Genomic DNA, 16,266 nt, shown 5'->3' with positions numbered 1-16,266 from the left:
TTATCCAATCTTCAATACAAAACTTTTTTTAATCCGGTTTACAGTATTCAAATGATTTTTTTCTATGTATACACAGAGGCGTGAAAGGGTGTGTAAAACAGAACAGGACATTATTGAAACATAAAACAGTAACGTTTCTATTAGAGCACTCCGCGCGAGTATGACCCTTTCATACTCCTAGCTTAAATCCTGTTTTAATATGCCTAAAAGATATAAACTGGATGGTTAATATTGATCTGGCTAGGGTATCATCATCTACTTTATTCGCTTTTGAATGCGCATAATGAATTCATGCGAGGTCGAAGGGCTCAAATGTGTAGAACGTTGTTTAATTCTTAGCCATGTGTATACTTTTTTATTCTGTACATAATTCATTTTGAATGTGATGCGTGGTTTGTAATACTATTATATTAAATTTAAAAAATGTAATACACTCATTCTTTTATCTACTAGAGTTTTTATATACGGTCTATAATAAAATTAATGAATATGCTACAATATAACTGGAGGAAAAACCCATCGTTGACTCAAATGCTTATATGGCAAATCTATTGTAAAAAATAAATAAAATACATTCATGTAAACTAACTGTTTTATTTTTAGAAATGATGCATTTATTGCTTAACATATTTCTATAATATTGCATATTTCAGATATACTTAATTAAAATATATGACTCAGTTGTAAAACTTGCATGAACAAATCTGTGACTTGTGACTAAGCTTAACGGACCTCGGATATTTTTATCACTGTGGTTCTCAAGTCGTAGAAGTGTTGAATTTATTAATGTGTATTAAAATTAAGAACAGTGATATATTTTCGAAAATATTAGTAACTAAAAAGTTTTTTTCTTAAAATACTTAAAATACAGACATTGTCATGATTATATTTAGATTTTTAGCATAATAATAAAATAACACAGATTTATATTTGAAATAATACAATTGATATTTGGTTGCTAGGAAAACAATTTTAGTTTATTAACATATTTTGTTTTTTTGTTAATAATTTTCTTAGTCGAAAGAAGTTCTATTAAAACCTACATATTTTACAAATTTATTTATAACCATAGTTTAAAATTCTGGAGGTCTAGAATTGATAAATCTCAAAGTACACTTTCGGCACCAACTTGTATGTAAAAGAACATATACTGTAAGAAGTTGTCAAAATGCTTAAACAAAGGATAATCTGTTGGCGAGATGACTGGTGTGAATCCTGAAAAAGGCAATATTTTATAGCGCAATTTATTCAAGTTTTCAAAGGTCAGTAGAGTTTCCAAATATTCGTTATTTCCAACTATTCGCATATCAAATAAAATACAATACAAATCGAAAAATACATTTTGATTAGTAAATAGAAGTTTATTTTAATTTAAAAAATAAAAGAACATTTAGTGTTTCAAACTTAGAAATTTAATTCTTAATATACCTGCTGTCAAAAAAAATATTACCATAAATATTTATTTCAGATAGACTTGAAATTAAATTATTCGTATCTATTTAAAATACTAAAAAGTTTATTCAATATGTTAAGAACGTCCACAGCTACACAATTTTAATTAGAAAATATGAGTTATTTCTGTAATTTCCGCATTTATTAAGTGTTTCTTATGTATTCTTTTTTGTAAAAATAATCTAATAATGAGCTACATCAACTCATATAGAATATCTTATATGTAATAAAAAAAAATTTGATGCATTGTAGCATATCTTTCTTCAAGATAATTAGTCATAATTCTTTGCAGATTTTTCGATTTAATTTATCCAGACCTTTGACTAAAAGGGCGTATTATTGTTAAAACAAAGTTTATTGTTTTTAATAATAATTTTTAGTTCGTTGTTCCAATATTGAGCGATGTTTTCTGTGACGTCAAGCTGAACCTGTGAGTGCTAAGAGAGGAACAGTGCGATCTTCTCTGGTCTGAAGTTGAATCGCCTTCTTTGAAGTCCAGATTGGAGAGTTTTAGAAGATTTGAGATAATGTGCTTGAGAGTAAGTGATTATTGGATATTCGCGTTCCTGTATATACACATATTTATAGCATCCTCCATAGATTTGTTGTCTACTTCTTTTCGATAAAACAAACGCGTCGAGTTTTTTTGTCAAATTTTTTGCCAAAATCACTAACGGCAGTTTTAAGGGCAAACCCAAATTCACGCGTTATCTTTTCTCGACAGCGACGGATATTTTAATCCTTTCTAATTTATAGCGTGTACTTTGTGACTTAAGCTGTTAATGGTTTCTCATGGCGGTGTCCTTTTTTAACGAGTAACTGTTGTTTCTTAGTTGTTTGAAAACGATTATCATGTCCAAATTAACCTTTTTTAATTAATATAATACGTGCATAAAAAAAAGTTGTTTTTTTGATAAACTGATAATGTCGAGCGAAATTTTAGTTTCGTTAAATATTTTTGGAATTTTATTTTAGTCCAACTTTTTTATCACACGTTACAATACAACCAAAAATTGAATTGTGTACGTTGTATAAAAGAAGAGCAGAAAATACTTCATAAAAGTGGTTGCATTCTATTCATTTAGTTTATGTGGCACCCATTTATCAAGCTTCTTTAATTTGTTTAAATTATTTAAGAGGCCAATAAGTAGTTCTGTAATTGCTGTCTGTGGTTTTGTTTAAGCTAACGCCTTTAATTGGCCATTATCAATTGAAGAAAGACTCCTGTGAGTTTTATTATCTTTAGGGCTCACTTTAATCACCCGTTCCTTTACAGTACTCACGCCAAAAGATAATTTTATTTACGAGCAGATTCTGCTGCTTTAACTTCTGTATTGAACATATACGAAATAATGTTCATATTCGCCTCTAATACATCAATACCTCAATTTGAATTGACCGATTTAAGTCAATAGACCGAATTTTGGATTCCAAATTTTCTTCTGTAACACTGTCTCTATCTACCGTGCTATAGTAGTATAAGATAAGTTCATTATATTAATCGATCCATCGATACTCATTGGAGTTTATCGCGTTGGTGCGCGTGCCGTCGTTCAAACCCGCGCCCTCAACCACCGAAGAAAAGTGGTGCGTGTCCCCGGGGTTGGGCCGGCGCTTGGAGGGGAGGCTCGCGGCGCCGCCACGCGCTCCAGTCACTCTCTGGCCTCCGCCAAGGTAGCATCAGCGCCGTTCATCCACATCCGACTCAACACCGCTGAACTACCCGGTCGTAGTTTCGGCGAACGCGAACGTTCGGACTCGTCGTCTGGATTTTCACTGTTTTCTTCCTAAGTCAGTTTTCATGATGAAAAGTTGCAGTCAATACGCTTACGTGCTTTTGTGTTTTGTGCTTGTGTTTTTATTTGTTTTTTTTATTTATTATTATTTTATTTGGTTGTAAGCAGTTGCAGGTTTTTGCTTAAGGAGAAAGTGTTGAAAGTTTTTTTTATGCATATAAATATATATATATATATATATATATATATATATATATATATATATATATATATATATATATATATATATATATATATATATATATATATATATATATATATATATATATATATATATATATATATATATATATATATATATATATATATATATATATATATATATATATTTATTGCTTTTTTTATTGTTTTTTTAAATACATTTTGTAATTCAAATTCATATTTTTTTAACCCTTTTAATCACAAAAAAATAAAAGTATATTTAAAATTTAGTTATTGAGTAAAATATAGTTATACATTTTATCAAGTGCCATAAAAATACAGTTGTTTTATTTGGCTCTTGTTTTTATTTATATACATACATTTAATATAAATATGTAATTTTAATTAAACATATTTAATTAAATGTTGCTTAAGCAACAGAACTTTGAGAGAACTTTGCGAAGGCTAGCTTATCGTATATTTTCTTTTTAATTTTCAACTTCCATGTTGAGACCATCATCTTCAGCGTAGTCTTAATGTTTGCATTCATTTTCAACCTATGATTTAAAATCAGTCGAGTAAAAAACGATATATTAAAAAATAGTTTTCACCCAATTGATTGACGTTTCGGCAGTTCAATTATTACTATTATTACGCTAATTTGTAAATAAAATAACTAGCGTAGCTCCATTATATTTATCTTGTTTATATATTTGATCTTAAATCAGACTTGATTTTTTAACTTTTATAGTTGCACGATTAAATCAAAACGACTGGTTATATAAAAAGTTTTTTAATTGACTGATAATTTGGCAGGATTGCTTCTGACATGATCACAGAATATACACTACATGTAGTAGATAGTTGAGCTTACGTAACGCGCTTGTTCTCCTAGTCTTTTTTGTCAACGTTTTGACCTCATCATCATGGCTGCATTGTTTTTAATTCGATTATTTGTTTTATTACTGGATTCATAGCAATTTATCACTTTTTATAACTTACATTTAAGCTTATTTCGGCCTTGGCCATGGAGTACTATATACCGTGATCATGCCGCAAACATGCTAGTCGAAACTTAATTAATTGCAAAAAAACCTGTAATTTAAATTATTATATAATAACGGTATGTACATATGTGTGATATAATATATTTTATGGACACGATAGCTCTCATTGTTAATGTCGGATTTGAACAAACTTTACTGAAAAACAACGTTGAAAGTATCTATAATAATTTAATTAGACAACCTAATTCATATTGTTTCATAATAGCATCTCCATTATAATTTATAACAAAAACTCGGTTTATTTTGGTTCTAGAAAGAAAAATTCAAAAATAGTCACTTAAAATTATTTTTTTCACATAAAAGTTAAAGCTACTTAATTTTTGGGGTCATTGTCGGAAAAAATATGTGTTTTTATATATAGGTATATAATTATACATATATATTTTTTAATTAAAAACAAATTTATATTAAATAATTATAAAAACAATAAGCTATTTTTAAGCAATTGTACATTAAAAAAATTATATTTATATCTCACATATGCATACATATATATATATATATATATATATATATATATATATATATATATATATATATATATATATGCTTTTTGATTTATTTTATGTTTATTTACATATTTTATAATTATCGATCATCACAGATTAGATTTATTATGTAATAAATATAAAATAATTACTAATTCAGATCTCCTTGACACGATATAAATATAAAAACACAGGTCCATATGAGATTCGAACCCAGGTCTTTCAGGTCAATAGTCAGAAACATATACCGTCCGTCTATCGTACTGGTTATATCTGCAAAAATATATATTTTTTTTAATTTGATACTTTTTATAGTGGTCGTTTGTTCTATTATATAATTGTTCCAACTTATTGACTTATTTTTAAAATTAAAATTATTTAAATTTCAACGACCTATATTTCCATTGAATTTTTGTAGGTTAGCAAAAATTATTTGCGTATTAAATAGTAATTAAATTGTAGTAAATTAGTATTAATTTATATATAATAATATAAATTTGTCTAGTCAGTGTCTGGATTGTGTAACGTGTTTATTATTCTTTCACGTCTCCCAATTTATGTCATTATTTTCCAGTATTTTCCGAGACACTTATTCCTGTTTGTAAGGCCAGTGGCATACTTTATTAGATTTGGCCATTTTTAGGGCAAATCCTCTGCTTCTTATACATAAGTTTTTAAAAACTTATATATTATATCACTACTTAAGAAATAGTACCTGATGAATTTGCTTTTATATCGTTTGGAGTTATTGCATCATAAAAAATATAATATATGAGATAAAGGGTTTGACTAAGCATTTAATAATATGGAGAAAGCTTTGGCAAAATTTAATAAACTGATTTTTTTATTATTTAAGTATAATAATTGTACATATTCTCAATGGTGAGGGATTTAGAATAATTAAATATAAATAGAGATAAGTTATTATGGAATATAAAATACAATTAACCCACTTTCGTTTTTATTCTAGATTTTAGAGCATGTTATACATTTGGAATAACAAATAAAAATCAATATATATATATAGTTTTTTTGTTGCAAATCTATTACAACATATCAAGAGCAAAAAAATAAGTAATATATTTTCGGGAGCTTGGCCACAATACATCTATTATTTATCGGCGGCGATTAATTATTGAAAGTGGCACAGGGCACTCGGTCGGATCTCATCCAGTCAATGGGACCATAAACGGTTTCCGATCCGCAAGATTTACGCCCCTGGCGGCTGCCCTAACGGTCGGTGGCGACTTCCATCACCGACGCAAACAAAACGGCGAACGAAAACTTTTATGCGGACAGTTTCACCCGCTGGGGTTGGAAATTTCGGAAAAACCACCACTTTTATTGGCCACTTCGAATGCCTCGAAAGTATGGAAAATACATTTTCACGCGCGCACATAAATCCCATATCCGCCCCCGATTTGTTTGTGCAAAAATATCCGAGAGCTAAATTTAGTGCGACAATAGTGTTTGTACAGTGGAAGTACTATATTCTTATGTATATTGTGTATTGGTTACGCTCGTGTTCTTAAAAATATATTACGTAATAATAAAAATTCATGGTATAGTATTGAAAATATTGCGAAAAAGTCTTCCATTGTTATTTCGGCAAAGTAAGTGAGTTTCATTTTTCAATGAATTTCTGGGAAATTTAATAATGATCAGTCGATTTACTAATATTTTTAATTGTGTCGCACACTTAAGACTAAAATTTTATCCGCTATTGTTTTAAATTTGTTTTGCTTTAGTGAGACACCATCATTGTGATCTTTTAAGAAGAATATCTATATAAAGAAAAATCTCTAACTGCTGTTTCTTAACTTTGTCCAGTAGATATATTTTGAGAGCGTTGCTCTTAACAAATAAGAAATTAATTTCCATTTAAATTTATTTTCTAATAATTTATGAAATATTACTTGACATTTTGCATATCTTAGAATTGTTTCAGAGTTTAATATTGTTTTTTTTTATATACATAACCAAACATCAATTACTCAATCACAGTAAATTAGGGTTGAGTGAATAAAATTAATTATATCCTACACAATAAACATCCACAATGTATGACAAGCATTTTTAGCATATTTGCAAATATAATGTATTAAATTAATGATACGTCATGTACGATGATATCGCGTTATATATTAATTATTCATAATTTTAATAATATATTATTATTATTAATTGTATGTAAAATAAACTAGATCTATTTGGTATGTTAGAAATTGGTTCTCCCTATTTATGTTTTACAATCATCCATATTTTAATCAAGTTTATTTTGGCACGCGATTAAAAAAGGTATACCCCGATTTTTTCGCAGTGGTGCCATTGAAATGCTGACAGATTAGGTTAGGGTTGTAATTCTATGTGATACATAAATTAAACTTTTTCGTCTACTTTATCATGAATACAACTCTAATACAAATTTATTGGTTATGCGTATGAATAATTTAAAATATCATATTAAAATGTTTAACCACTTAGAAACTATTCTAAAATTGATAAGAGGTTGGTTTATTATTTTTGAATTGAAAAATGTGTGTCAAGTTCGCAAATTTAATCATGTTCAATCCTAATACTCGGGGATTAATTGATAAATATGATATTTTTGCTGTGTAACCTTGAATTTATTAGGTCACTGCTTGAGCTTAGTTAATCGATATTATTTTTTGATCAAATAAATCGTGTTTTTAGAAAGTAATACAGATAATCAAAATTGATTGATATTGTTTATCAATAATATAAGAATATGTATTTTGTAACGCTTGGATTAATATTTTTACCTTAATTTAATTATTAAAAAAATAATGAAATTCAAGTTAGTGTTTTGAAAAATAATTTGTAATATAAATAAAAAAAATTATTATAAAGATGCATATGGATTTGAAAATGTTATTGATTTCGTATTAAATAAAGTAAAAAAATATAATATCAAATAATAATACTAAAGATTAAATTTATAAAATAAAATTATTTTATAATTTATATAATAAAAAAGTAAATTTTTTGGCAAAAAAACTATACATTTTATTAAAGCATATAAAAGATTTTCTATGAGCTGTAGTAGCTATTTATTAGAGAATTTAAGATACCTAATATATACACCTAGCTCGATAATTATATAATAAACACTAATTCCGAGATTAAAAATACCAAGCTATATATGGAATTCATTCTTATTTAGTTAACCACTCTAATTGTGGTTAACTTAATAAAATCTATAGCTAGAAATATTGTTACTAGTTCTAAATCTTCTAGCCTTTTTTAATAATGCGAGTGTCTTGATTTAAAAAAAGTGTATATGAAAGTAATTTATATATAATAAGTTAGCAGTATATCAAAAAATCTATAGTGATTTTAATGCTAAATATATTTTTACCATTTATTGAACAATGTTTATTTTTGAGTATTCTTGTTAGAATTTAATTTTTTATAGGACGGAAAACCCCCAATTGAAAAACAATAAATTGCTGATTTTTACAATCAAAATTTTATGTCAACATTCATGTTAGTGTTTATCAGCCGAGTTTTCACAATGGGTTTTAACACGCTGATTGCTTCAGAACTGCAGGTGCTTCACCCAATTACGAAAAAAAGCATTTTTTTTAATAATAACACATAATGTAAGCTTATTGATTGCAACGTGCGCTTTTTAACATGCGGCAGTGCGGTAATTAAAATTTGCATTGCAGAAGTGATTTGTAGCCGCCGATCATTGTCGTCGCGGTACCCACATTATACTACCAGTTTTTGAGTTACTTTCGGCGCTGGAGAGAAGAGAGAGATACGTCGAAGAGCCGCGTCAATAAAAGTTAAGTAGGGGACTTAACGACTTGCGGCTCGCGAATCCCAACTGACAGCGATCGTACGTTAAACTTCTCTATGATGTTGCTGAATATCCTGTTCGATTCGCTTCCCCAGTGATTTCGGTGTTTTGTGACAAAAACCACAACGAGTGCTTCTTTTCGACTGAAAAATTTATCAAAATTTGTGTAATGTTTCCCGGGGATGATGTGAGTGCGGGGGTGATGCGGCCCGCGTGCTCGTCTGCTCTCCTGCGGCCCGTGGGCAGCAGCGGCCAGCGCAAGCAACAGGGCCGGCGCCAGTGAATGGTGTTGTGTATATATTATGTGCATCGTGCGCTTGATGGTCGCTACTTTAAGTGGCTTCCCGGCGCACGCGTGAAGTGCTGGATGCGACTCACTCTGTACAAGTAAGTCACGATTTATTTTATTTTTATTTAAAATCAGATGATACCGGTATCAAAACGACCAATTTTACGCCACCCTTTGATTATTGCGTATATTACGAGCAACTAACAAAATACCACGAATTTTCCTGTATTTATTTCATATTTTCATAATTTTTTTAGACCCTCTTTAAATAACTTTTATGTAGTAATGCTTATAAATTATTGCTGAAGATGTTCCAAATTCTGTTTTTTTTCACTTCCCTGAATATGAAGTCTTCTTAGATCTGCTAATACATCACCTGTCAGACAACCTAAATGCAGTCATATTGTCTGGCAAGTAAATTGGAATAGTATTTAGCGCTTGTTGTAACTCTTTTTAAAAGATAAATTTATTTTAAATTCATAAGTAGTATCTTCATCATCTATTTAATAATTCGAGCCTTCTTCTAGTCGCTGCCGTTTCTTTGATTAAAGAAGATTTCATCAGTTGTGATTTATCGTTTCGTCATAACGTTCGCGGAACTCTCTGAAACGAAACCTTATCCGAAAAAAATTTGCCTCACAATAATTCACAAGTAATTATTTTTATGGAACAAAATATTTATTTAAATGCGCATATCTCTCAAAATAATTCCCTGTTAAATAGCACATTAATTCTAGGGTGCTATTTAACACTACTTTATTCATAATTATTTTACTCGCTGGCTGCCGCTTTTGCTCAGCATATTGACTAAAAAAATCTAAAGAAACTGAATGATTTGTATAGTATTTCTCTTCTTTTGTATCAAAATATTATTTGAATTAATTTCCTTAATCAATATACTCTTTATGATAGAACAATGATAACATAGTTCATTATGGATAATTTTATAATAGTACACCTGATACATTAATGGGACTACCGTGTAAAAAAACCGTGCAAAAAAGTTACAGTGTTCATATAAAAATGGTGATGGGTTTCATTAATGAAAATCACCGTTCAATTTATAAATTTTTTTTTTTTTGAACAATATTTTCATTAGCTACATAAGATACTGAATAAAGTAATCAATTGTCGCTGGCGAAAAATAATGTTTGTTAATGAATATATGTTTATGTTAATAATAAAACAATTATTGATAATGAATTATATATTAGTATTACACCTTATAATCAATAGTTGTATGGATGTAGAATCTTGCTTTTATTTTATTTATTCATCCCTGCGATTAGAAATATATATATATATATATATATATATATATATATATATATATATCGAACGGAATTTTAATTACAATATATATAATAATCACTAATTCCGAACTCCCAGACACGATAAAATATGAAACACATTAAGCCCTATATGGGATTAAAATCAAGGTCTTTCAGTCAATGAATTATACCACTGGTAAAAAACATGATAAGGACACAAACTCAAATATAAAATTAAAACTATATTTATACAAACCCAGAGAAAGCATTAACTTTTCAATATGCAATAATCAGTAAATTTAGATATTTGCTAACATAAAATTTGCAAGAATGATACATCAATCAAAATCTCATAAGTAAATTTCACGTCAATACATTGATGTCAACACAGGATATTTTTAATCTCGACCGTCATCACCTTAGTACCGGAATACTTTTTTTATATAATACATTATTATATATTTTAAATCATATTTTATATAACGTTATTGTTAATAAAATATAAATTGATTAAATCATCTAGTACCTTATCCGTATATATATACATAATAGTAATCTTAAATCAATGTTATGACCACCTCATTAGAGCTCCTACTTGCGATTCTCTTTTAAACCTGTTGGGTTGGCGCGCATTTAATGTAACACATTCGCAAATATGTAAAATAATTAAAATTTATACATCAATAAATAAATTATAATAAAACCCAGCACGATCATAACTTCCCGTGGAAACATTATTAATGTTATTAGCGGTAGAGCGCCGCTATCTCCACGATGCAAAAAATGTCATGTAAAATAATTATTACAAGAAGCCATTTCGTGTACATATTTTTTTTCATTACAACACGGGTGTCAAGTTGTTGTATATCCTCCTTGACACGTGTATTTATCATCATTGTCGTGTCGATTTACCATGTCGAAATTTTCGCAACACAAAAAAAGGATTATCTGATCCTTTGTGCGATTGATCGATTGATCATCGTTATTGTGGACCGTTTTCATGTGACTGATTTAACGACGGCTGTTACGATTTCATAATATGAGTTATGCACAAAAGGGTTACATGTAACGTGTTTTTTTTTATGTAATTCATCTTTTATGGAAATATTATTTTGATACTGTGTAGATCTCGAGAACTTAACGATGTTTCATAAGCAACTTGGTTCACTAATGGTATCATCTAGTGTGTATTTATCACAAATTGCTGTTATTAAGTCCTTTCATAGTTTACGATTTTATTAGGCTGATTAATTAAGTCAAGCTCTAGCTCTATTGTATACAATTTGCCTTAAGTTCGGTGCAATACTAAAACAATCAAACCAATTTTTTATTGTAAATCTTCCGTTGAAACGAGATAGGCATTAGCACAATGTAACAACTACTAATTAAGTAGCAAAACATCAGACTAAAAACAATGACAAATAGTTTATTAATTATAAACTATTATTACAGTTTACAATCAATAAAAAAATATTACTGGCGGAACTATAATCCGGTATGGTGATATTGCTTTTCGAGATGAAATAGGTTTAGGTTTATGTGTATATATTTTTATTTAGCACTATTTGCATTTCATGCAGTTATTCTAGTAACTTTTAAAAACAATGATTGTCTAAGAGTTAAAAAATCAATCTATTTTTATATTTCATATTATTTATTTATATTTTTTTTTAAATAAATATTAGAATTTAAAAGAGCATTATGATTTATTGGCAATTGCTTTGAGACGTAAGCTTACTAGTGAGTTATATGCTTTTTATTTATTAATCTATTAATACCAAGTTCAGCATGACCTGACTGATTAACCTAATAAGTCAAAAATTTTTAACGAATAAAAAAAAACACTGTTGAATGTGCATTTTATATAAATGATTTAAATTATAATTTTTTGTAAAGATATACCATTTTTACATCTCTCAGATATTTTTTAATTTTATTTGCATAAAATGTTGAAGATTTTGATGCAAAATATTCCAAAAACCACTTTTTTTTCGACTGCGTTTTATTTTTTTTCGTCTAGGAAGTGTTGCATTGATCGAAATAAATGGTAATCGGAAAAAGCATGGTCTGGTCATGACACACAAAATATTTTTCCCTGTGAGCCTGGTCTTCGAAGTAGATTTTGCTACTTTAGATAACCACTGTCTTCTACGACATTGTCGTACAACACACATTTTTCATCTCCGTTTATCAAATGAGCGGGAAAAGGCAACTAGCTATAGATCCACACTCATCGACTAGTTTTTCGCTTAATTCGTGTGGAATCCTTAACTTTCGAAAAAGTAGCTCATGAAATTTTTGAATAACTAATTACAAAAAAAATCTTAGAAATAAATAAACTATATTACAATTAAGTAGCATTCGCATTTTACGTTATGTAGCTACAAGTCTTATATAATTGATAATTTTTTTTAATTGAAAATTATTACAACCAGTTTATTTGTAATAATTTAAATGAATATTTTTATGTTTGTAAAATATTATATTACTATTATTTTGTATGCACACCCGGTATACGCGTGTTTATGCGTTATTAAATTGTTATGACTTTATTATGAAAGATTAAACGCCATGGAAAATATTATGGTCGATAGATCACAAGTTTACAACACATCCGCATCTAAACGGTTTTATTAATCAAATACGACGATGCGAAGTTATAAAATATTTTCCATTTTAATATAATATGTAATTAATAATCTCTATGTAAAAAAATATTTATTAATGTTCATTTTGTAAGGAATGTAGGAATAATACGAGGAAAAATAATATTAATCGCACTTGACATAATTATCGGCATGGTATGCGCGTGATTTTCATTAGTTTAATATTAAATTTTATTGTTAAATGTAACATATTTGCGTGTCGGTGGTTAAACTTGTATTTTTATGAACATCGGCGTAACCGCAGGTGTATTTTATGTAACTCATACGTTACCCATAGGGGTTCGAGACGAAATTAGTTTCTCCTCCGTTTCTCCTCCGTTTTTATTGTTTTGATTCCGTGAAACGTTTGAGAAACGGTAGTGTCCGACCTCAAATTGAATTAATATTCTATTTCTCCGTAGGAAAAACATATTTTTTATATTCTTTCATAAAAATAATAAACAATAGAGGAACCCGTCACGGGCGGCCTGGTGCGGTGCGGTACAAACGCCCGACAGTAAATTAACTTGCCTTATATAAGAAACCGTTTCGTGTGATATATTATTTTGGCTTGTCACTGGAAAGGTTTTTGAAATTATTGCTCGAAAAGCTATTTTCGTTAAGCCGACAACGAATAACAGGTGCGCATTGTAATAATATTATTTATAATAATAAAAAAATGCACTTATGCAACACTATATTTATTGTTTAATTATTGATAACGACGCGATGTTTGCTCGCGATATCGTTTATCGCATTCTAATTCAATACACGTTTATAGAACTAATCTTTGGTATGTTTTATACGAATGTCATTGAACTCTGTTTGAGTGCGTATTTTTAACAGTGCAGATACAATGCAGAAAGCTCGAAGCTTTTATGCAAATTTTTACCTGTTAGATTGCACGCCCGTAATATGCGGTAATACTCAGTTTAATGCTTGAAAGAAATAATTCAATAGACATGTAATATATAATATATGATCTTTCTTGTATTGTTAGATAAAAAAATATATTTATTCTACAATAGATACATAAAACATAAACACATGATTGGCAGATTGTTTGTGTGGCACTTAATCGCAAATATGCTCGAATTTAACATTTCTTACTTAAATGTGTGTATCTTTTCATACAGTTAATTAAAAAAACATATTGAACATACAGCAAATTCAAAAACACGAGAGCAATTGTGCATGAGAGCAACTGTCCTGAGAGCAATTGTCACTGAAGCAAAAAAGACAACACAATACACTGATAAATATTTTTTTCTACTTTTGCAATCAATGAAGACTTTGAAAATAAAAAATAATTTTTAATTTTTTTAATATATGTAGAGCACCTATTCATACTATATTTTTGAAAATATTATGGTCCACTAAAATACAAGTGATTTACAGCTTTAAATTTTACTTTATAACCATATTATTCGGCTCAAATGTTTATGGCACCTTCAGCTGCCCAATGAGTACTGGCGATTTTTTCGATGACTTCTATAGAAGCCATCCGCGGTTAAAGAGTTAATAATCCAATTCTACCTGAAAGATAAGCACCAACATATGATCGGAAAACTGTACCAAACATCATTTGTTGCGCCTCAGTTCTTGAACCGATGCTTTCTTTTTTATACAAAATATGTATTAGACTGAAAAAGCTTCATTGCTAAATGACAAATCAGAGTTAAGGATGCCAAATTAAACTATGTTATATTTATGCTGAAAAAAGATACTTGTCTTCCGGTATTCCTCAACGGGAAATAGATACAAGGGAACTCCACCAAATATTTTGGAGTTCGTCTTGACAGAAGTCATGAAAAATTCATATATTGAACAAAATGAAACATTTGGGATTTCGATTTCGCAGGCTATACTGGCTCGCAGAATAAGTTCAAGCTTATAACAATATGATAATATATAACTAGAGCTCAGATTTGGGGTGTATGTTGAGATGTGTGCTTCCAGTGGGAGACTTTCTACTTATTATTTTTTCCCCTAGTTTCTGGGAGAAAAAAGTAAATATATTATAACAATTGCTTATTATTTAAATAGATAGATTCCATTTTAATACAAATAAAAAAACCTTTCCAGTTGTGACGTGATCGGCATATAAAACATCTAAAGCAAATAAAAGCCTTTGATTAATCTAGTCAATCAAAAGTACTTTTGTAGTAACCATATGATATGATATCATACGAGTATATAAAGGTTCTTGTTGTTTATCTTCATATCATTTTATATATAGAGTATTTTGTGAGACATCACAAAGATAATATTTCGTTGTAACAATTATATGTTATTGGCATGTTTATTAATTTTTCAATTTTATAATTTGTGTCTATGCTTGTAGATTAAGCAAAACACAAACACACGCCTTCAAAACTAACGTAACTATGTTTTGTAATAATTTAATTTATGATGAATCGTAAATTAGTTTCTTGAGAATCGTTTTTCAGCGAAAACCCGTCAGTGAATCAGCGCATTTAAACGATACACATATAAAACGTGTTAAGTGCACGAGACGGACCTCACACAAACCACGGCGATAATGATGATGATGATCGTGCTATTATGCGCTAGAAATTTAAAATATGCACACGACAACCGCAAAACGGCACTCGGTGCCTAAAACCGGTCCAATCTAACAAACGACCCCGATTCTTTTCTCCACAGCATCCCAATACATCACACATATTTGTTTGGCCGCGTGAAAAATTAGCGACGTACGAATTCATTCACTCGTAGCCGTGTGAGGTCTGAGTCAGAAAAGCGCATATAAATCTCACTTTCTCCCTTTTCGAGAAATTCCACCAACAAAAGACGCATCCTGCGAAGTTCTCCTTGGGTGTGATTGGCATTTTTTTTACGACCGTCAAAGAGAACTTAACACCTCGCGGGCAGGTATGAGAAAAAAGGTGCTCAGTCACGCTGGGCATTTGTGACCAATGAGTGACCACTCCTGGACAAGCTTTTGTGGCCATTGTATCGTGTAGTATTCAGGCGTTCGTTAGTATCAATTATAGCGTTGGAAGTCTCAATTAACTGTAGACCACTCGACTATGAAGCGACTCCTTGTGCAGGATCCTTTCGAAATACAATCAGCGCGAGCACGTGTGAAAATCATAGTCGGTGATGGATTGCAAATATTTTAAGTAAACCATATTTTTTAACTTAGACTTTACACGTCAATATTTGATCGCTGTGTGTGTGCGACGAAAAATCCTTGACATTGTCGGAGATTGAAAGTGTGCAAATATAATATATGAATACTTAAATTAAATCAGGTACCAAGTTATT

General features: G+C 29.5%; 1 protein-coding gene across 2 annotated transcripts in view; it reads left to right on the top strand.

The window, feature by feature from the left end:
* The first annotated feature begins 3,102 nt into the window (after positions 1-3,102).
* LOC148228673 (fibroblast growth factor 1-like) overlaps positions 3,103-16,266 on the top strand; it is a 109,217-nt gene continuing 96,053 nt past the window's right edge. The window contains exons 1-2 of one of the 2 annotated variants that reach the window (XM_088199710.1): positions 3,103-3,243; positions 8,637-9,157. Coding sequence is in view for 1 of the 2 variants with exons in the window: in XM_088199708.1 (XP_088055834.1) it covers positions 9,054-9,157 (104 nt within the window). In the remaining variant the exon portion in view is untranslated. Of the gene's footprint in view, positions 3,244-8,636; positions 9,158-16,266 lie in introns of those variants that run through there. The other variant, XM_088199708.1, reaches the window with a different exon arrangement.

The sequence above is a fragment of the Plectrocnemia conspersa genome, unplaced genomic scaffold (assembly GCF_051122295.1).
Source record: "Plectrocnemia conspersa isolate PC_06_02 unplaced genomic scaffold, ASM5112229v1 ptg000012l, whole genome shotgun sequence".
NCBI classification, from domain to species: Eukaryota; Metazoa; Arthropoda; class Insecta; order Trichoptera; family Polycentropodidae; genus Plectrocnemia; species Plectrocnemia conspersa.
Note: the sequence above shows the minus strand (reverse complement) of the source record. Positions and strands in the feature narration are given on the sequence as shown.